Genomic DNA, 22,404 nt, shown 5'->3' with positions numbered 1-22,404 from the left:
TTACCATAGTAATAACCCATGACAGGGTTTGAAAAAATAGATTTGTGAGATGAAAAGCTAATGAAATAAAAAAAGACCCAACAACAACAATGAAAACGTATTGGAAATTTAAATAAAATAATTTAATAAAATAAAATATAAGCCTGAGGATTTAAATGTTTCAAAATGAATTTATTACATAAATATTAGTATTATGAATTGTGTTATTGTTCACAATTATTATTATAATTATTAAATATTCAATTATTATTATCAAATATTCTATATTATATAAATATTATATAGTTTTTATTTTACAGTACGTATATTGGCAACTAGAATTTCTGTTCATTTTTATAGAGTAACTTTTTAAAATCCATTTTCAGTTTTTATTTAAATTTTAGTTAAAGTTTTAGTCATTTTAATTTGTGTTTTTGTCATTTTTACAGCTGTTTTTTTTGTGTCTATATAGTTTTATTATTTTTTATTATATTATTGTGTTGTAAAGTACAAGTAACAGTTTTTATTTTAACGTACGACTGTAATTGGCAACTAATACTTCTGTTCATTTTTATAGGTAAAAACAAAACAAAAAGGTGTATATATATATATATATATATATATATATATATATATATATATATATATATATATGTATGTATATGTATGTATGTGTGTGTGTGTGTGTGTGTGTGTGTGTGTGTTTATTTAAAATTTAGTTAATCAGTTTGATTTGTGTTTTTGTCAGTTTTTTTTTAATGTCCATATCATTTTGTTATTATTTTTATTTTAATTTTAGTTATTTTAAACATCAAGTTAAACTAAATTAAAATGAGAAATGCTGCTGAAATAAAATATTTTTTATATTTTATTTCAGCTGATGTTTGTTTGTTTGTTCACTGGTTTTAATTTTAGTTTCTATTTTAGTTAACTATAATAACTCTGTTTCATTTACAGTGCCCTCCCCTAATATTGGCACCCTTGGTAAATATGAGCAAAGAGGGCTATGAAAATAAATCTGCTTTGTTTATCTTTATGATCTTACATTTAAAAAATTCACAAAATGCTAACCTTTCATTGAAGTAAAACAATTAAAAGTGGGGGGAAACTTACGTTATGAAATAAATGTTTTTCTCATATGCATGTTGGGCACAATTATTGGCACCCTTAGAAATTATAATGAGTAAAATATCTCTGAAGTATATTCCCATTCATATTTGCATTTTTTTTAGCACACTAGAATGACTAGGAGTATGATATTGTCCAGCAATAACTTCCTGTTTCACAGGATTATAAATATGAGGAGCACAAAGGCCAAATTTCCTTAATCATCCATAAAGAATAAAACCAAATAATATAGTTCTGATGTGCAGAACAAGATTGTTGAGCTTCACAAAATAGAAAGTGGCTGTAAGAAAAGAACTAAAGCATTGAAAATCCCAATTTCCATCATTAGGACAATAATTAAGAATTCCAATCAACTAAAGATGTTACAAATCTGCCTGGAAAAGGACGTGCGTCTATATCGTCCTAATGCATGGTGAGGAGGAGAGTTTAAGTGTCCAAAGACTCTCCAAGGATCACAGTAGGAGAATTGCAGAGATTAGTTGAGTCTTGGGGCCGAAAGACTAAAAAAAAAAAATTCAAACAGCCCCTACGTCACCGCATGTTGTTCAGGAGGGTTTTAAGAAAAATCCTCCCTGCTCATCCAAAAACAGCATATTCAGTTGTCAGACACAACTTGAATTTCAAATGGGACTGGCTTCTGTGGTCAGATGAAACTAAAAAAAAGAGCTTTCTGGCAGCAAACACTCAAGATAGGTTTGGTACAAAAAGTACCCCATGCCCACGGTTAAATACACTGCTGGATCTTTAATGTTGTGGGCTTATTTTCTGCCAGAGGTCCTGGACATCTTGTTCAGATACATGGCATCATGGATTCTAGCAAATACCAACAGATAAAAAATGTAAACCTGACTGCATCTGTTAGAAGTTCTATAATGAGCTGTGGTTGGATCTTCCATCAGGATAGTGATCCAAATCAAACATCAAAATCAACACAAAAATGTGTCACTGAGCATAAAATGAATTCTGCCATGACCTGAACCCTATAGAAAATGCGTGAGGTGAACTGAAGAGAAGAAGCACCAGCATGGAGCTGGGAAACTAAAGGATCTGAAGAGTTTGTGTATGAAGGAATGGTCTCTGATCTCTTGTCAGGTGTTCTCCAAACTCTTCAGGCATTAAAGAAGAAAACACAGAGCTGTTATCTTGAATAAAGGACGTTGCAATAATTGGGTGCCAATAATTGTGGTCAACATGAACTACAGAAAAACATTTATTTCATAAAGAGATTTTCCCCCTGCTTTCCATGGTTTTACTTAAATGAGAGGTTAGAATATTGTGAATTTTTTGATTGAAAGTTTAAAAGGATAAACAATGCAGATTTATTCTTACAGCCACCTTTGCTCATATTTACCAAGGGTGCCAATATTAGCGGAGGGCACTGTAACTCTTTTATATCTTGAATTGTACATTATTTACTTAATAATAACTCCAAAAACTCAAAAGCCACTTGCTTTCTATCTCTGTCTCTTTCTATTAGACCAGCACTTCTTGGTTTTCTTCTTCAACCGTCTGAAAGTCAACCAGAGCGGCCGATACGAACAGGACTTCCCCTTCCTCTCGCTCTGCGGACGCGAGCGCAACTTCCTTCGCTGTGACGATCGGCCCGTTGTTTTCACGCACCTGTTATCGGAGGCGGGGCATGATGAGCGTCTGTCATACTGTGGAGGCGGAGCCAAACTCACCGTTCCGTTCCGCCCAGAATCTCTCTTCATGCACCCGGTCAGCGGTAGAGTGTACCATCCCGGACCGGAGCGGGGAGGAGGCATGGGGTTGGTACGGTCTGCGCTGGCCATAGAGCTGAGCGCTCACTTTGAGTACGCCACGGGTCAGGAGAGCACGGGACAGCCTAGTCATTTCATATGGGCGGGGTGTCGACACACTCTAACGAATGAGCTGGCCAAACATTTTCCTGTTCAAAAAGATGAATGTGTGAAGCTGCAGTGATTCTGTCAACTGACAAAGATAGTGACCATTAAAATCCTACTGGGATTAATGTATATTTATGTATAATGTATATTCTGAACATAGTGAGAAAATAAATGTATATGTCAGGTCTTATGGCTTGTCTGATTTCATATAAAAATAATTTACTCACCCTTGTTTTTTCCCAAATCCGAATGTCCATTTCCTCCATGCTATATACATGTGTATGAATGCAGTTGATCACCTAAATACACACACACAAAACACAGAAACACTAAATCATATACACACAAGCTTAACATACCCGCTAGTGTGTATTATGGCAGTGGATGGAGAAGGAAAAGCATCTATAGGTGTCAAACCAACAAATTCCTCCTTTAATAGTGCTTTAAAAATCATCCAATGGATTTGGAAAAAAAATAAAAGTTTTCATCTGAGTCACACTAGAGAGTTTGAATGTGTGTTATTTTATTATTTTGATGGCTTTACTATTATTGTCCACCTTATTTTTCCCATAAGAGCCGGCGCAGCCATTTGTAAATTTTATGGGTCTGGTTTCCGATCTCATCCGCTTCCAACTACTGTATTTTTAGCTGTGCAAAACAGCTCCCTTTGCTACTTGGTATTGCAAACTGGTGTCTTACCATATTATTTTAATGTATTATCTTAATTATGAACACACTGATTTGTAGTCCAAGCAGTTGTACTGTTTACTGTGCAATGTTGTTCTTCTGGTTATTTCCCTATAACGGCTAATGAACCGGAAGTCTCGCCCATAGGCGGATAAAACAGGGTTTCCTAAACCTCTGGGGACTTTGAGTTGATGTAAAGCTCATCATTTAAAAAAATCTGAATCTAAATAAAACTCCTAGTTTAAAAAGATGATTATTTGTTTACCTGTGTAAACATGAATATGTAGATGTTTTGTCAAATTATTACGTTAAATAACGGGTCTTCAATATTTTAGGTGATAGGAAAAGACAAGATTATTTTATATATTATATTTTGGGAAAAACTAACAAAAGATATGTTTTAATGTTTTTGTGTTCTATTGCAAATCGTCTGCGTTTCCTCAAGAAATTTTGCCTTCAGTCGCAAAACCTTTATGATGGAAATAATATGATAAGCAGTAAAAATTATATTTCAATGATTTTGCGAGCGAACTTAATGTTTGCCTGGGAAACGCAATACTTTTGCGAAAGAACAAAAAAATCATTTTTCTCTGGTTTTGAGAGCAAATGCAAAGTTTGTCGTTGGAACGCAGTTGTTTATTCGGGAACTTTTACAAGAGAATGCAAAGTTTTGAGAGCAATGCAAAGTTCATTGCGGAAACGCGAAAGAACAAAAATGTTTTTCTGGTTTTGAGAGCGAATGCGAAGTTTCTAGGAGAGCGCAACACTTTTACCAAAGAACGCAACGTTTAGAAAGCAATGCAAAGTTCATTGCGAAAATGCAATACTTCGTTTTTCTGGTTTTGAGATCAAATGCAAAGTTTTTCAGTGAAACGCAATTCTTTTGCGATAAAACCAAAACGTCTCTCTGGTTTTGAGACTGAATGCAAATTAACTGGGGAACGCAAAGAGAATGCAAAGTTTTGAGAGCAATGCGAAGTTCAACGTTTTTCTGGTTTTGAGATCAAATACAAAGTGTTTCGGTGTAATGCAATTATTCTGTGAGAAAATGCAACACTTTTACCAGAGAACGCAACGTTTTGAGAGCAATGGAAAGTTCATTCTCCGGTTTTTGAGATCAAATGCAAAGTTTGTCAGGGAACGCAATGCTTTTATGAGAAAACTACACTTTGAGAGTGATGTGAAGTTTATTGTGGAAACATTAATTTTGCGAAAGAACAAAATTGTCTCTCTGGTTTTGACATCAAATGCAAAGTTTCTCGTTGGAACGCAGTTTTTTATTGGGGAACTTTTACAAGAGAATGCAAAGTTTTGAGAGCAATGCAAAGTTCATTGCAAAAATAATAATTTTGCAAAAGAACGACATTTTTTTCTGGTTTTCAGATCAAAATGCAGTGTGTTTCGGTAAAATGTAATTCTTTTACGAGAAAACTACATTTTGAGAGTGACGCGAAGTTCATCGTGGAAACATTACTTTTGCAAAAGAACAAAAGCGTCTCTATAGAGACTATAGTTTTGAGATAAAATGCAAAGTGTTTCGGCGGAATGCAATTCTTTTGCTGAAAACTACGTTTTGAGAGCGATGAGAAGTTTACTGCAGAAATGCAATACTTTTGCGAAAGAACGAAAAAATTTTTTCTGGTTTTGAGATCGTATGCAAACTTTCTCAGAGAACACAATACTTTTATGAGAAAACTGTTTTGAGAGCGACGTGAAGTTCATTGCGGAAACGCAGTACTTTTGCGAAAGAACAAAAATGTCTCACTAGGCGCATTTCCATTACCCTTAAAGGTGCACAAATTGAAATTGCGAATTGAAAATACGCCTAATGGAAACGCGTCAATTTCGCAAAAACTCCCATATATCGCAAAAACGTTTTGACGCTTGCATGAGGTGGTTTTTCAGGCAATTCGAAAAAGGAATATTTCGCAAAACTGCAATGGAAACGGCTTTATCGTATTTACAGGTCGCATGGCACATGTAAAAAGGCATATGATCATTCTTCAATGTACTATAAACTCCAAGAAACACTTCACACGTAGCCGTTCTCAAGTATAAGCAGCTTTCCCTGAAATATTAATGCTACTGTGTACGCTGCACTCATCTGCAACGCCAAAATGCGTCCAAATCCCACCAAAATCCGTTACCATGACTTATCGCGAGAGGAACAAATTACGTTTTAGTCGCATAACATCGGTTAATGGAAACGTTGTCATTTCGCAATACTTTTTTTATCGACATTTATATAATATCGTCAAAGTTTTGCGCAAATCTGTAATGGAATGTTCTGGTTTTGAGAGTGAATGCAAATTAACTGGGGAACGCAAAGAGAATGCAAAGTTTTGAGAGCAATGCGAAGTTCAACGTTTTTCTGGTTTTGAGATCAAATACAAAGTGTTTCGGTGTAATGCAATTATTTTGTGAGAAACTGCTAAGTTTCTCGGGGAGCGCAACACTTTTACCAGAGAACGCAACGTTTTGAGAGCAATGCAAAGTTCATTCTCCGGTTTTTGAGATCAAATGCAAAGTTTGTCAGTGAACGCAACGCTTTTATGAGAAAACTACACTTTGAGAGTGATGCGAAGTTCATTGTGGAAACATTAATTTTGCGAATGAACAAAATTGTCTCTCTGCTTGTGAAATCAAATGCAAAGTTTGTCGTTGGAACGCAGTTGTTTATTGGGGAACTCTTACAAGAAAATGCAACGTTTAGAGAGCAATGCAAAGTTCATTGCGGAAACGCGAAAGAAAGAAAACGTTTTTCTGGTTTTGAGAGCGAATGCAAAGTTTTTCAGTGGAACGCAATTCTTTTGCGAGAAAACTATGTTTTGAGAACATTGCGGAAACGCAATACTTTTGCGAAAAAACGAAAACGTCTCTCTGGTTTTGAGACTGAATGTAAATTTACTGGGGAACGCAAAGAGAATGCAAAGTTTTGAGAGCAATGCGAAGTTAAAAGTTTTTCTGGTTTTGAGATAAAATGCAAAGTGTTTCGGCGGAATGCAATTCTTTTGCGAGAAAATACGTGTTGAGAGCGATGAGAAGTTTACCGCAGAAATGCAATACTTTTTCGAAAGAACGAACATGTTTTTTTTCTGGTTTTGAGAGCGAATGCAAAGTTTTTAGTGGAACCCAATTCTTTTGCGAGAAAACTATGTTTTTAGAGCATTGCGGAAACGCAATACTTTTGCGAAAAAACGAAAACGTCTCTGGTTTTGAGACTGAATGTAAATTTACTGGGGAACGCAAAGTGAATGCAAAGTTTTGAGAGCAATGCGAAGTTCAAAGTTTTTCTGGTTTTGAGATCAAATACAAAGTATTTCGGTGTAATGCAATTATTTTGTGAGAAAATGCAAAGTTTCTTGGGGAGCGCAACACTTTTACCAAAGAACGCAACGTTTAGAGAGCAATGCAAAGTTCATTGCGGAAACGCAATAATTCGTTTTTCAGGTTTTGAGATCAAATGCAAAGTTTTTTCAGTGGAACGCAATTCTTTTGCGAGAAAACGTAAGGTTTCGCAAGCGACGCAAACATTTCTTGGAGAAGTGCGAGAGAACGCATAAACATTTAAATATATAGTATTATCTCTCATCTCATCATCTTATTTTATCCCGTCTCCATGTTTTAATTACCTATGGTCTTCGTTTAACCACTACGTTTGGGACTTAATGTTATAGAATATGTAAAGTTCAAAACAACTCAACTAAGTAGACAAGCACTTGGCTATTACAGTAAAAAATTACGTTTATTAAATTTATTAATACTTTGGCAATGTACCAATTCTGCGTTTATTATGTTTACTAATACTTTGGCAATGTACCAATTCTTGGCGTTCAAATAAAGTTTAATGATTTACAATCTAAGGAGCTGTAAATGTCTTGATAATATCAGCATAGTCATACAGTCAGGGTGTCAAACCTCTTAACAGTTTACAAACACAGCAGTGATTGAGGAACACATGATGGTAGTAGGGCGGAGACTGAATACTAGTACGAATCATGTAACTGTGTAAAGGGTCACCCGGTTACACGTGAGCATGGTGGGGGACGAGGAATACTGAAGGAAACTTAACAGGGAACAACCTGATGAACTGAACTGGAAAATGGCGACATGTGAGGAAAATGAAGCGCTGAGCTCCGTGCTCAACCAGGTTCCGCCGTTGCTCACGGATCTGTACCAGTTCACCATGGCGTACGCGTACTGGCGAGCGGGCAGACACAACGAGCCGGCCGTGTTCGAACTGTTTTTCCGCGATAACCCGTTTGGTGGAGGGTTTTCGCTCTTTGCGGGTCTCAGCGACTGTTTGCTGTTCCTACAGAACTTCACTTTCTCAGATGATGGTGAGTTTACTGTGTGACATAACTTTAGTAAGGTGCCTACTTAGCATGTGTCTCAAATCCTAGTATGCTGCCCAAGCACACTACATTTTTGTGTATTTGTCTTAAAACAAACTAGGGTCCAAAACCTTGTATGCTGCATAGCATCTGGTATAAGTTTTAAAACTTAGTGAGCTGACTAAAGAGATTTTTGGGAGGCATTCAGCTCTGTACTTAGTATGCTGCTTAGCTAGACAGCATCTGTTGGGCATATGTCTCTTAAAACCTGATGCCCAACCATCTAAATAGCTTTTTTGGGCATGCATTTCAAAACCTTGAGGTCTGATCATGTCGACTGAATTTTTTGAACGTGCATGACTAAGCTTAGTATGTTGCCTAACTAGACAACATTTGTTTGGGCATACGTTTTAAAACCAGTTTAGCACCCTATCCAAATTTCTTGGTCTTGCACCTCAAAACTTAGTACACTGCCTACCTAGACAGCATTTATTGGACACAGAATAAGCTCCCTAACTAAGCAGCTTTTTTTGGTCATGCATCACGAAACCTAGTGTGCTGCCTAGTGAACTACCTAGCTAAACAGCTTTTTTAGGCATGCATGTCAAAACGTAGTATGCTACTTAGCTAGAAAGCATCTTTTGACACATGTCTTAAAACCTAGTGAACTAAATACCTAAAAAGCTTTGTTAAGCATAACTAAACCTAGTTTACTGCCTAACTAGACAGCATTTGTTAGGTCTGTGTCTTAAAACCAAGCAAACAGCTTTTTTTTTTTTTTGGGGGGGTCATGCATCTCAGTAGGCTACTTAAGAACGCTGCTTAACCAGACAGCACTGATTATGCATGTGTCTTAAAACCTAGTTAGAGCCCTATATAGCATTTTGGCCATGTGCTATAAAACCTAGTATGCTGCCTAACTAGATGGCATGTGTTGGGCATATGTATTAAAACCAAGTTAGCTCCTTAACCAAACAGCACTTTGGGTCATGCATCTCAAAACCCTAGTATGCTGCCCACGAAAATCTTGTAATCTGATCAAGTAGACTGAATTTTTGGTCATGCATCACTAAACCTAGTAACCTAGTATGCTGCCTAACTAAATGGCATGTGTTGGGCATATGCATTATAACCTAGTGAACTACCTAAACAGCTTTTTCAGCATGCATCTCAAAACCTAGTATGCTGCCTAAGTAGATACCATTAAAACCAAGTGAGCTCCCTACCCAATTAGCTTTTTTGGTCATGCATTTCAAAACCTAGTATGCTTCCCACAAAAACCTTGCAATCTGATCAAGTAGACTGAACTGTTGAGCATGCACCACTAAACCAGTACATTACCTAACTAGACAGCATTTGTTGGGGATATGTATTAAAACCAAGTGAGCTCCCTACCCAAATAGCTTTTACGGTCATGCATCTCAAAACCTAGTACGCTGCCTAAGTAGATACCATTAAAACCAAGTGAGCCCTCTACCCAATTAGCTTTTTTGGTCATGCATTTCAAAACCTAGTATGCTTCCCACAAAAAAAAACTCATAATCTGACCAAGTAGACTGAATTTTTGGTCATGCATCTTAAAACCTAGTATGCTGCCTAGTGAACTACCTAGCTAAACAGCTTTTTTAGGCATGCATATCAAAACCTAGTATGCTACTTAGCTAGACAGCATCTTTTGACTCGTCTTAAAACCTAGTGAACTAAATACCTAAAAAGCTTTGTGGGATGCATATGCATAGCTAAACCTAGTATGCTGCCTAAGTAGATACCATTAAAACGAGGCGAGCTCCCTACCCAAATAGCTTTTTTGGTCATGCATCTCAAAACCTAGTGTGCTACCCAAAAAAACCTTGCAATCTGATCAAGTAGACTGAACTGCATGCACCACTGAACCGGTACGCTGCCTAACTAGACAGCATTTCCTGGGGATATGTATTAAAACCAAGTGAGCTTCCTACCCAAATAGCTTTTTTTGGTCATGCGTCTCAAAACCTAGTATGCTTCCCACAAAAAAAAACCTCATAATCTGACCAAGTAGACTGAATTTTTGGTCATGCATCTTAAAACCTAGTATGCTGCCTAGTGAACTACCTAGCTAAACAGCTTTTTTAGGCATGCATGTCAAAACCTAGTATGCTACTTAGCTAGACAGCATCTTTTGACTCATCTTAAAACCTAGTGAACTAAATACCTAAAAAGCTTTGTGGGATGCATATGCATAACTAAACCTAGTTTGCTGCGTAACCAGACATAATTTGTTAGCATGTGTTTTAAAAGCAAACAAGTTCCCTGTTAAAGTAGCTTTTGTTGGTCATGCATCAAAACCTAGTATACTGCCTAAGTAGATACCATTAAAACCAAGTGAGCTCCCTACCCAAATAGCTTTTTTGGTCATGCATCTCAAAACTTAGTGTGCTACCCAAAAAAACCTTGCAGTCTGATCAAGAGGCCTGAACTGTTGCGCATGCACCACTAAACCAGTATGCTGCCTAACTAGACAGCATTTGTTGGGGATATGTATTAAAACCAAGTGAGCTCCCTACCCAAATAGCTTTTTTGGTCATGCGTTTCAAAACCTAGTATGCTTCCCACAAAAAAAAACTCATAATCTGACCAAGTAGACTGAATTTTTGGTCGTGCATCTTAAAACCTAGTATGCTGCCTAGTGAACTACCTAGCTAAACAGCTTTTTTAGGCATGCATGTCAAAACCTAGTATGCTACTTAGCTAGACAGCATCTTTTGACTCGTCTTAAAACCTAGTGAACTAAATACCTAAAAAGCTTTGTGGGATGCATATGCATAACTAAACCTAGTTTGCTGCCTAACCAGACATAATTTGTTAGCATGTGTTTTAAAAGCAAACAAGTTCCCTGCTAAAGTAGCTTTTGTTGGTCATGCATCTCAAAAATTAGTATGCTGCCTAAGTAGATACCATTAAAACCAAGTGAGCTCCCTACTCAAATAGCTTTTTCGGTCATGCATTTCAAAACCTAGTATGCTTCCCACAAAAAAACCTTGCAATCTGATGAAGCAGACTGAACTGTTGAGCATGCATCAGTAAACCAGTACGCTGCCTATCTAGACTGCAGTTGTTGGGCATAGTATTAAAACAAAGTGAGCTCCCTACCCAAACAGCTTTTTTTGCCCATGCATCTCAACACCTGATATGCTGTCTACATAGACTGCTTTTGGTGTACTTTTTGATCTGACTGCTGAATTTTTGGGCATTGCTAAACCTAGTATACTTCCTAATTAGACAGCATTTTTGACCGTGTTTTGTTTCTTTACATGCATGTCAGTAGTTGCATGTTGCAACATGATAAATTCATGCAAAGTTCATGTTTCTGTCCTGTGCATTGTAGATTCTGTCTGTTCATGTCTGTATTATTTACTAAGCTCATCCTTATGATCTTGTGTGTTTCAGATGTGGAGTATCTGCGCTCCGTTCTCCCAGCGGGCACAGACGATGCTTTTTTCTCGTATCTGAGGGAGCTGGACTGTTCGTCTGTGTCTGTGTCAGCAGTACCTGAGGGATCGGTGGTGTTCGCTAGAGTATGTGAGCGGTTCAGAGGTCAGCTGTAATCTGATCCGCTTCTGCGAGAGCTTGTTGACTGTGATTCATGTGTTCAGGTTCCTCTTCTGGAAGTATCCGGACCGCTGGCTGTGGTTCAGCTGCTGGAGACCAGTCTGCTCTGCCTGGTTAACTACGCCAGGTAAATGAATCGGTTACTTAAAATACAGCATTGTAAATGACATTCATTCATTAGTTTCTTGAATGCAGTTGTGCATTAAAAAATGATTAAATGACAGTGTGCTTGTTTAAAATCACCTGGCAGAATAAACAGGGTAAAAATTAGCTTTGGAAAGTTAAATTTTTGCAAAAAGAGACAATGTTCAAAACAATGTTATTTGTCCAGGTCATAAAGTCAAATTAAACATAAAATTTATATATATATCAAAGCTGAATTTTCAGGCATCATTACTCCAGTCTTCAGTGTCACATGAGCCTTCAGAAATCAGAAATCATTCTAATATGCTATATTCGAACAAAGTTTGGGGTGAGTAAATTATATTCTATCTTTCAACCTTTTCTAAGGGTGTGTTAAATTAATAAAAAGTAAATAAATGCTGTTCTTTTTAAATTTTAATTCATCAAAGATGAGCACAACTGTTTCCAACATTGATAATAAATCAGCATATTAGAATGATTTCTGAAGGATCATGTGACACTGAAGACTGGAGTAATGATGCTAAAAATTCAGTTTTCATCACAGGAATACATTTTATTTTAAAGTATATTAAAATAAGAAAACCACTATTTTAAATTGCAATAATGTTTCACAATATTACTGAACGGCAGTGTATGTAATGTGTATGTGCGTATATATATATATATATATATATATATACACACACACACACACACACACACATACATTTTTATATTTTTTTAATTAATTTAAAAAACAGAACTATATTTTATGACAATAAATAATAATAAATATTTTTTTGTATTCTTGAGATACTATTATAGTTTTTAAAGTATTTTAAATGTTATTTTTGTATTTTCCATTTTTATTTTAGTTGAAGTTTAAGTAATTTTGTGTTTTTGTTTTTTTTTTTGTACTTTTTTTTTTTAAATACATTTTTATTTCAGTTTTGTTTTTAGTTATTTTTTTATCAAGTTAAATGAAAATGAGGAATGTTGTCTTGGAAAACAGTTTAATATATTTCAGTTAACATTAAATTTATTACATGTAACAAAAATGTTTTTTAATGGTGTAACACTGACCGAAATTATAAACGCAACACTTTTGTTTTGAACTGAACTCAAAGATCTAAGACTTTTTCTATGTACACAAAAGGCCTATTTCTCTCAAATATTGTTCACAAATCTGTCTAAATCTGTGTTAGTGAGCACTTCTCCTTTGCCGAGATAATCCATCCACCTCACAGGTGTGGCATATCAAGATGCTGATTAGACAGCATGATTATTGCACAAGTGTGCCTTAGGTTGGCCACAGTAAAAGGCCACTCTAAAATGTGCAGTTTTATCACACAGCACAATGCCACAGATGTCACAAGTTTTGAGGGTGTGTGCAGTTGGCATGCTGACTGCAGGAATGTCCAGCAGAGCTGTTGCCCGTGAATTGAATGTGCATCTCCAAAGGCGTTTCAGAGAATTTGGCAGCACATCCAACTGGCCTTACAACCGCAGACCACGTGTAACCACACCAGCCCAGGACCTCCACATCCAGCATATTCACCTCCAAGATTGTCTAAGACCAGCCACCCGTACAGCTGCTGCAACAATCAGTTTGCATAACCAAAGAATTTCTGCACAAACTGTCAGAAACCGTCTCAGGGAAGCTCATTTGCATGCTCGTCGTCCTCATCGAGGTCTCGATCTGACTGCGGTTTGTCGTCATAACCGACTCAAGTGGGCAAATGCTCACATTTGATGGCGTCTGGCACTTTGGAGAGGTGTTCTATTCACGGATGAATCCTGGTTTTCACTGTACAGGGCAGATGGCAGACAGCGTGTATGGTGTCGTGTGGGTGAGCGGTTTGCTGATGTCAACGTTGTGGATCGAGTGGCCCATGGTGGCGGTGGGGTTATGGTATGGGCAGGCGTATGTTATGGACAACAAACACGGGTGCATTTTATTGATGGCATTTTGAATGCACAGAGATACCGTGACGAGATCCTGAGGCCCATTGTTGTGACATTCATCCACGACCATCACCTCATGTTGCAGCATGATAATGCACGGCCCCATGTTGCAAAGATCTGTACACAATTCTTGGAAGCTGAAAACATCCCAGTTCTTGCATGGCCAGCATACTCACCGGACATGTCACCCATTGAGCATGTTTGGGATGCTCTGGATCGGCGTATACGACAGCGTGTTCCAGTTCCTGCCAATATCCAGCAACTTCGCACAGCCATTGAAGAGGAGTGGACCACAATCAACAACCTGATCAACGCTATGCAAACTACATGAGGCAAATGATGGTCACACCAGATACTGACTGGTTTTCGGACCCCCCCCCAATACAGTAAAACTGCAAATTTTAGAGTGGCCTTTTATTGTGGCCAGCCTAAGACACACCTGTGCAATAATCATGCTGTCTAAAAAACATCTTGATATGCCACACCTGTGAGGTGGATGGATTATCTTGGCAAAGGAGAAGTGCTGACTAACAGATTTTGACAGATTTGTGAACAATATTTGAGAGAAATAGGCCTTTTGTGTACATAGAAAAAGTCTTAGATCTTTGAGTTGCATATAGAATTTTGGTCAGTGTAGTTTTGTAGTTTAACTATTATAGCCTTGACCAGATAAAGAACATTTGTCATTACGTTTTCTTAAAATAACTTTGGTAACAAGGCTGAATTATTGAGCTTGATGATTCAACATCACATGCAGAGAAAATTAGATTATGTACTTTTATTTGTCATGTTGTGGAAATTATCTAAATTAATTTTAATGTAGTATTTACTTCTTTTAGAATTTAACACTCTTTTACTACAATGAATATAATTCAACAAGCACTGTGTTTATTTGCCTCTTTATGATAAATTGCCTGTTGTCGCTTTGAACAAAAGCATCTGCTAAATGAGTAAATGTAAATGTGCAATATCAAAAATATCTAATAGTTCTCGCCCTAAAAATGTAATTGGTGCTTGATTGTTTAAAAAAATAAATAAAAATAAATAATAGGACTCTGACTCAGGAACCTCTAGTTTTTGTTGCAGCTGATTGCGTTTACATCCGTATGCTGATGAATTCTCTCTCCTCTCAGTCTGGTGTGTAGCAACGCTGCTCGTTTCCGTTTGGCTGCAGGTCCCACGCGGAGATTAATGGAGATGGGGCTCAGAAGAGCTCAGGGTCCCAACGGAGGCCTGACCGCCTCACGATACACGTACATTGGTGGTGAGTGACGCATTAACAACAATATCTAGAAGTGAATCTGGAACGACAAGTCCATTGATGACTTCAAAAGTCAAGTACGGTCATTGTCTATTCTGTTTTATTTAATCAACTGTTGTTTTGTTTTTCAAGGTTTTGATTTGACAAGTAACGCTCTCGCCGGCCGTCTGTTTGGCATTCCTGTGGCGGGAACCATGGCACACTCTTACGTCACTTCCTTTTCTTCTCTGGAGGAGGTTTGGCCACAGGTGGGTGTGAATGAACCCAAACATGTCAGTGGTTTGTTCTGTTTTTACATATAGATTTGATCAAAAATACATTAAAAAGGTTAAAATTTTATTACATTTAAAATATATATTTTCTGTGTGAATATATATTAAACTCTAATTTATTTCTGTGATCAAAGCTGAATTTTCAGCATCATTACTCCAGTCTTCAGTGTCACATGATCTGTCAGAAATCATTCTAATTTTATTTTTTAGAATTCACAGATGAATAGAAAGTTCAAAAGAACTGCATTTATTTGAAATGAATGTTTTGTCACTTTTGATCAATTTAATGCAATAAAAGTGTTTTACTGACCTCAAATGACAAAGCGTATGTGTTGATTTGTCATGCAGACTCTGGCGCCCTGCGGCGGTGGTGGTGACCCTATTGACTTCATCTGTTTAGTGAAAGGCTGGCTGGGTCGTGTCTGTCAGCTATTGGGGTCAAAGACGAACCTCGTTCGGGAGGGCGAACTGGCGGCCTTCCTGTCCTACGCCATCGCATACCCGCAAAACTTCCTGCCTGTGATTGACAGCTATAGCGTCAGCTGGTAAGACATTATTCCCAGAGACATATGAACATCAGTACAGTAGTGTTGTGAGGTGGGATGTGTTTGACTGATGTGTGTGTTTTTGTGTTTGTGCTGCAGTAGCGGTTTACCGTGTTTCTGTGCCGTGGCTTTGGCTCTTTGTGAGCTGCAGTACCGGCCGCTGGGCGTCAGGCTGGACAGCGGGGACCTCTGCAGGCAGTCGCTGGAAGTGCGGCGCATCTTTAAAGAATGTAGCAAACAGTGAGACGCTTCCTTCAGACCACCTATAATAACACATTATTACACAGGCATTTTACTACTACTGTACTCATACTTGGGGTCAGTGTTATTTTTAATTTTAATTTGGGCTTATATATATATAATTTTATACTGTTTATTATTATTTTGAATTAGTTTCAAATTTTATATTTTTAGTTTTCATTTTAATTTGGGCTTATGTGAAAAAAAAAAAACAAAACAAAATGACTTAATATTAATTAATTTGTATTTATTTTAATTTTATATGTTATTAGTTATATTTTATTTTATTATCATTTTAATTTGCGCTTACCTGAAAAGTGAAAGGAGGATGTTACCCTGATTTGTGTGAAAAATAATTCCAATAAAAAAAATGTATTTCCTAAAAAATTAGAACTATTAAAAATCAAAACAAAACAAAACAAAACAAAAAACCAGAATGTGTATTTTATTTTAGATTTTATTAGTTATATTTTCATTTTAATGTTGGTTTAAGTAAAAAGTGAAAGGAAAATGTTATCCTGATTTGTGTGAAAAATAACATTTAAAAAAATATATTTCTCAAAAATTTGAAATATTAAAAAAATATATATATATAAAAAAATATACAGAAATACACCAGAATGTTTATTTGTGTTATTATTATTATTATTATTACTTAATATATTAAAATTAATTAATAATGTATTTTATTATAAATAATTAATATTTTTACATTAATATTTATCTGTTCATATTTTTTTTATATTTTATACTTTTTTTCTTGTGCTTTTGTTATTTTTATTACTTTTTAATATATATTTTCCAAGGCAACATTTCATTTAAGTTTAAGTTTTTTTATCTAATCTTTATATTTTATTTAATTTCAGCTTTATTTACATTTCAGAACATGGTTTTAAGTGGCAAGTAAAAGAGGGATGTTAACCTGATTTTTTTTTTGTGTGATTAAAAAAAAAAAAAAAATCAAAAACAGAACTTTATTTTTAAAATCAGAACTATTTAAAAATAAAAACAATTATAAAAATACATGGGAATGTGTATTTATTATTATTAGTATTATTACTACTACTATTATTGCTATTATTTAATATTTATTTTTATATATTTAACGCTTTTTAATTTGGGTTTACGTTTTAGTAGGTTTTTATGTGCTTTTGTTATTGTTATTACATTTTTAAACAAATATTTCTGTTTAGCTTTAAAGCTTATTTCAGTTAGTTGCCATGGCAACATTTGATTTTTTTTTTTTTTTTTCATCTAATCTTAATATTTTAAGTTCAGCTTTATTTTAATTTCAAGTTTTAAGTTTTTACCATGGTTATTATTAACTAAAACCATAAAAATATTAACTAAAATAAAGTAAAATATAAAATAACTTACATTTGTTTTGTTTTGTAGCTATTTGCAAAGGCAGAATTTCTCATTTTCATTTACTTCGTTAATAAAAATAAAAACTAAACCTCAATAAAAAATAAACATGCATTGTGTATCTATTTTATTTATCGTTTCTCTGTTTGCAGGTTCTCCGTTCCTCAGTTTGAGTCTCTTATCATCGTCGGCACAAACAGTATTTCTGAACAGAGTCTCGCTGAACTCAACAAGAAAGTAAGAGCTCTTCACATCACAGATAAACTAAAGACAGTATAAAGACATTCATCACCTGTTTGTGTGTGTGTCAGGATAATGAGATTGATGTTGTCGGAGTGGGCACTCATCTGGTCACGTGCACGCGTCAGCCCTCTCTGGGGTGTGTATATAAGGTACCAAGAGTTTCCCAGCTGTGAAATATACATCACATTAAAATTCACACGAAGTGCTTTATTAATGGATGCAAACGGTTGTATTACTCACTCACTGTAGCTGATAGAGGTCAGAGGTCGTCCCAGAATGAAGATAAGTGAAGATCCAGAGAAAAGCACACTGCCGGGACGCAAGTCTGTCTATAGACTTCTGGACACAGACGGTCAGTATTTACATGTTTGATTCCAACATTTACTAATGCATTACTGAAATTCAAAAGAACAATATTTCTATGATATACAGAGTTCGTATGAACGTCTGTTTGGCAGGTCATCCGCAGATGGATCTGATCTGTCTGTCAGAAGAACCGGCTCCTAAAGCGGGCGTCCCACTAAACTACTTCCCTCTAGGACTGAACAAGGCAGTTCAGACGGTCACACCGGTTCAAGTAACCAGTCTGCGTTTGGATGTCTTCACCTGTGGACAGGTAAATGCTGCCAAGTGGATGCTATGAATATTTTTGATCTGTTTTAAAAGAATAGTTCACCTAAAAATGAAATTCTCACTCTAAGGCCATCCAAAATGTAGATGAGTTTCTTTCTTCAACAGATTTGTAGAAATGTGTCATTCCATCACTCGCTCACCAATGGATGTGAATGGGTGCCGTCAGAATCAGAGTCCAAACAGCTCATAAAAACATCACAAGTAATCCACACAACTTCAGTCCATCAGTTAACATCTTGGGAGGACAAATGCTGAAACAAATCCATCATTAAGATATTTTTAACTAAAATAGTCCATAATAACACTTCCTCTAGTGAAAAAGTCCATCTCCTGTTGTCTCTAGGGTTCATACTGACTTTTAAGGACTTTTTTGATTTTCAAGGACTTCAATCAGAGATCTCACGTATGTCTTCTATTTGAAATTCTAAAGAAAGAGAAATAAATAAATAAAAATATAGTAATAAAAAGTGAGTATCACAAAGTATACTACACTTTTACTACAGTAAAAGGTTAAATTTTTTTTAAGAGATCTGTATTTGTGTATTTTTTCTTTGTTTTGTTTTTATAACTGTACTGCCTTAATGGTTTGATGTTTTCTACTGTTTAAGAAAAAAAAAAAAAGATTTGCTAAATTGCTCGAAATTCTGATCTGAAACAAATGATTCATGAACCCGCACTGAAGTTCCAAACTAAGTAAAAGATTTGCAAACCCACTCTGAAGTTTTGATCTAAATCGAATGAGTTGCATTCCACACTCTGAAGTTCCAAACTAAAGCAAAAGATTCACAAATCTGCTTCAAAGTTTTGATCTAAACCAAGTGATTCGCAATACACACTCTCAAGTTTTAATCTAAAGCGAAAGATTCATGACCCTGCTCCAAAGTTCGGATCTAAATCAAATGATTCACAATACACGCTCCGAAGTCCCGATCTGAATAATGATTCACAAACCATCATTTCAGATCAGGACTTGGAGTGTGGATCGCGAATCATTCATTTTGCGAAATGATTCACGAACCCGCTCTGAACTTCTGATCTAAATCAAATGATTCGCGATTCGAAGCAAAAGACTCGCGAACCCACTCCAAAGTTCCGATCTAAATCAAATGATTCGCAAACCCACTCCAAAGTCCTGATCTAAATCAAATGATTCGCGATTCATGCTCCGAAGCAAAAGATTTGTGAACCCACTCCAAAGGTCTGATCTGAATAATGATTCGCGAACCATCATTTCAGATCAGGACTCGGAGCGCAGAGCACGAATCATTCATTTTGCAAAATCATTCACGAACCCACGCCGAACTTCTGATCTAAATCAAATGATTCGCAAACCCACTCCAAAGTCCTGATCTAAATCAAATGATTCGTGATTCATGTTCCGAAGCAAAAGATTTGTGAACCCACTCCAAAGGTCCGATCTAAATCAAATGATTCGCGATTTGCGAAGTGCTGATCTGAATAATGATTCACAAACCATCATTTCAGATCAGGACTCGGAGCGTGGATCGCGAATCATTCATTTTGCGAAATGATTCACAAACCCGCTCCGAACTTCTGATCTTAATAAAATGATTCGCGATACACAATCCGTTTTGAGTGCTTCGAAATGCTCCGTTTCACTATACATGCTTTTAAAAATCATTAAATCCGAACCATCATTTCAGATCAGGACTCAGAGCGCGGATTGCAAATCATTTGATGTATATCGGAACTGTGCATGTTGCAAATCATTTGATTTGAATCTTTCAATTCGCAAAATGATTTACAAACCCGTTCCAATCTAAATAAAATGATTAGTGATTTCGTCCCAATCTGAAACAAATGATTCACAATACACAATCTGATTGGCGCACTTCGGAACGTTTAACTGATTCGGAGTTTCATCCGTCACTATATGTGCTTTTTAAAATCATATCGAAAATGAATGTCTCTTTTAATTTAATCTGGTTGTTGCTAGTGAATCGCTTGAAATGAATGATCAAAGTCATGAGTTTGAATCAATCGGAGCGGTTCCAGCGTAAATGACTCACTCAATTGATTCAATTCATCCGTTCTTCTTTTTGCATCTACAGCCGTGTTTACACGACACATCAGAACTACTACTGGTACATTAACTGAAATAAGCAAAAAAAAGTATGTTGTTTTTTGAATTGCATGAATTTTGTATGAAGAGATATACTTATTGACAAAATAAAACACTAATTTCATAGATGCACTGTCTTTCAAAAATTCAAGCATTTTTCAAGTACCTCTTTAGGAATCTTGCTATTTTCTAAGGTTTTCCAGGCCTTAAGTTTCAAAAAGTCAAATTCAAGTACTTGTTTTTGAGCTGTTTTGGCTTGTAAATGGTGCTTGATCTGTGCAGATTTCTCTCCTGATTCAGACCAGACCACTTTTTTTCTCTGGAGGAAGTGTTATTATGGATTATAGGAAAAATACACAGCTTTCATCTTCAAAGCATGTTAACTGATGGACTTGAGTGGTATGGATTACTTGTGGATTATTGCAATGTTTTTATCAGCTGTTTGGTCTCTCATTCTGACGGCACCCATTCACATCCATTGGTGGCAAGTGACAGAATCCTTAATTTTTTGGTAAACTATTGCTTTAATTGATATTTCTCACTTTGTGGACAGATCACATTCCCTCTAAACAGTGCATCAGAGAGTCGTGAGCGTGCACAGATTTCCCTGCAAACGCTGCATCCTCATCACAAGAGACTACAAGAGCCGCACGATTACACTGTGAGTTCACAATAACAGTAACTGGAATGCTTTTAGTAACTGGAAATGACAATTGCAGACTGAAAGTGTTTCTTAACATTGTTTTAAAGGTGGCTTTATCAGAGCGGCTGCACACCCTGGTGTCTGATATCACAAAAGGAAACAGTAAAGGCAGCAACTTCCTGCTGTCGAACTGAAGCCGAGCCGAAACACAGAGTCCAGACCAAAGTCAAAAACAATAAATCCCATGGAAAAGGTGCCTTAAAATCCCTGGTTCCCATACAAGTGTCCTAATAACAGATTCAGCAGTGCTGCTTTTTGTGGTCCAATAACATTAACAAATTCTTTTGAATATGGTATTGGTATCTAATAATTAACTAATAAAATTAGTAATGTTGTAATGAAAATGAGTGTTTACTGTTTGTTTTACAACATAATAAACATTTTATGTACAAAACTGATTCATGAATATGTTTTGTCCTATAATCCCTTGTGATCTACCTTGAAGTATTTTGTTTTATATTTAAAAGTCATATTACAAATAGTGTTATTTTAGGACTACTGTGATACTATTATAGTTTTTATATTTAAAAATGATAAAAACAATTAAAAATGTAGTACTATTTGATTTTAGTATATAAATAAGTAAATAATTAAATATAGTCATTTTAAAATAAATGTGCATAGTAATGCTAATTTTAATTTAAAAAGGTAACATGCAATATTTGTTCTTATCAGTGTTATTTTAGCATCATTGTGATACTATTAAAGTTTTATATTTAAAAATAATAAAAACCATTTAAAATGTAGTACTATTCAATTTTAGTAAATAAATAAGCAAATATAAGAAAATAAATAGTCATTTTTACTACTTATATTTACATAGTAAATCTAAATTAAATTTAAAAAGGTAACATGCCATATTTGTTCTTCATATCATTGTTATCTTAGTATCTTTGTTATACTATTATAGTTTTTATATTTCAAAAATAATAAAAAACCATTTAAAAATGTTGTAGACTACTATTCGATTTTAGTAAATAAATGAGCAAATATAAGTAAATAAATAGTCATTTTTTGTATATAAATTTGCATAGTAAATCTAATTTATTTTAAAAAGGTAACATGCTATATTTGTTCATATCATTGTTATTTTAGTATCATTGTTATAGTAGTATCATTTTTATATTTCAAAAATAATAAAAAACTATTTAAAAATGTAGTAGCCTACTATTTGATTTTAGTAAATAAATTAGTAAATATAAGTAAATAAATAGTCATTTTTACTACATACATTTACATAGTAAATCTAATTTATTTTAAAAAGGTAACATGCTATATTTGTTCTTCATATCATTGTTATTTTAGTATCATTGTTATACTAGTATCATTTTTATATTTCAGAAATAATAAAAACAATTTTGAAATGTAGTACTATTCGATTTTAGTA

General features: G+C 35.4%; 2 protein-coding genes and 1 long non-coding RNA gene across 3 annotated transcripts in view; 2 read left to right on the top strand and 1 right to left on the bottom strand.

Moving 5' to 3' along the window:
- c20h8orf82 (chromosome 20 C8orf82 homolog) overlaps positions 1 to 3,162 on the top strand; it is a 3,813-nt gene extending 651 nt beyond the window's left edge. Inside the window, exon 3 of the mRNA XM_051138460.1 lies at positions 2,585 to 3,162. Coding sequence (XP_050994417.1) covers positions 2,585 to 3,051 — 467 coding nt within the window. The 3' untranslated portion in view covers positions 3,052 to 3,162. The remainder of the gene's footprint in view (positions 1 to 2,584) is intronic.
- A 39-nt stretch (positions 3,163 to 3,201) lies between these two features.
- LOC127182827 (uncharacterized) overlaps positions 3,202 to 22,404 on the bottom strand; it is a 34,288-nt gene continuing 15,085 nt past the window's right edge. The window contains exons 6-11 of the long non-coding RNA XR_007829964.1: positions 17,843 to 17,937; positions 17,648 to 17,765; positions 15,861 to 16,013; positions 15,516 to 15,722; positions 11,525 to 11,702; positions 3,202 to 3,274 (exon numbers count right to left, since the gene is read on the bottom strand). This is a non-coding gene — a long non-coding RNA (uncharacterized LOC127182827). The remainder of the gene's footprint in view (positions 3,275 to 11,524; positions 11,703 to 15,515; positions 15,723 to 15,860; positions 16,014 to 17,647; positions 17,766 to 17,842; positions 17,938 to 22,404) is intronic.
- Positions 7,625 to 21,409, top strand: naprt (nicotinate phosphoribosyltransferase). Its single transcript, XM_051138457.1, has 13 exons — positions 7,625 to 8,002; positions 11,423 to 11,550; positions 11,629 to 11,711; positions 14,806 to 14,936; positions 15,066 to 15,181; positions 15,554 to 15,750; positions 15,850 to 15,990; positions 17,508 to 17,592; positions 17,667 to 17,747; positions 17,848 to 17,950; positions 18,057 to 18,214; positions 20,868 to 20,975; positions 21,065 to 21,409. The coding sequence occupies exons 1-13, from the start codon at positions 7,765 to 7,767 to the stop codon at positions 21,149 to 21,151; spliced, it is 1,656 nt and encodes a 551-aa protein (XP_050994414.1). The 5' UTR covers positions 7,625 to 7,764; the 3' UTR covers positions 21,152 to 21,409.

The sequence above is a fragment of the Labeo rohita genome, chromosome 20 (assembly GCF_022985175.1).
Source record: "Labeo rohita strain BAU-BD-2019 chromosome 20, IGBB_LRoh.1.0, whole genome shotgun sequence".
NCBI classification, from domain to species: Eukaryota; Metazoa; Chordata; class Actinopteri; order Cypriniformes; family Cyprinidae; genus Labeo; species Labeo rohita.
The sequence above is the reverse complement of the archived record's forward strand: the minus strand, read 5'-3'. Positions and strand labels throughout refer to the sequence as shown.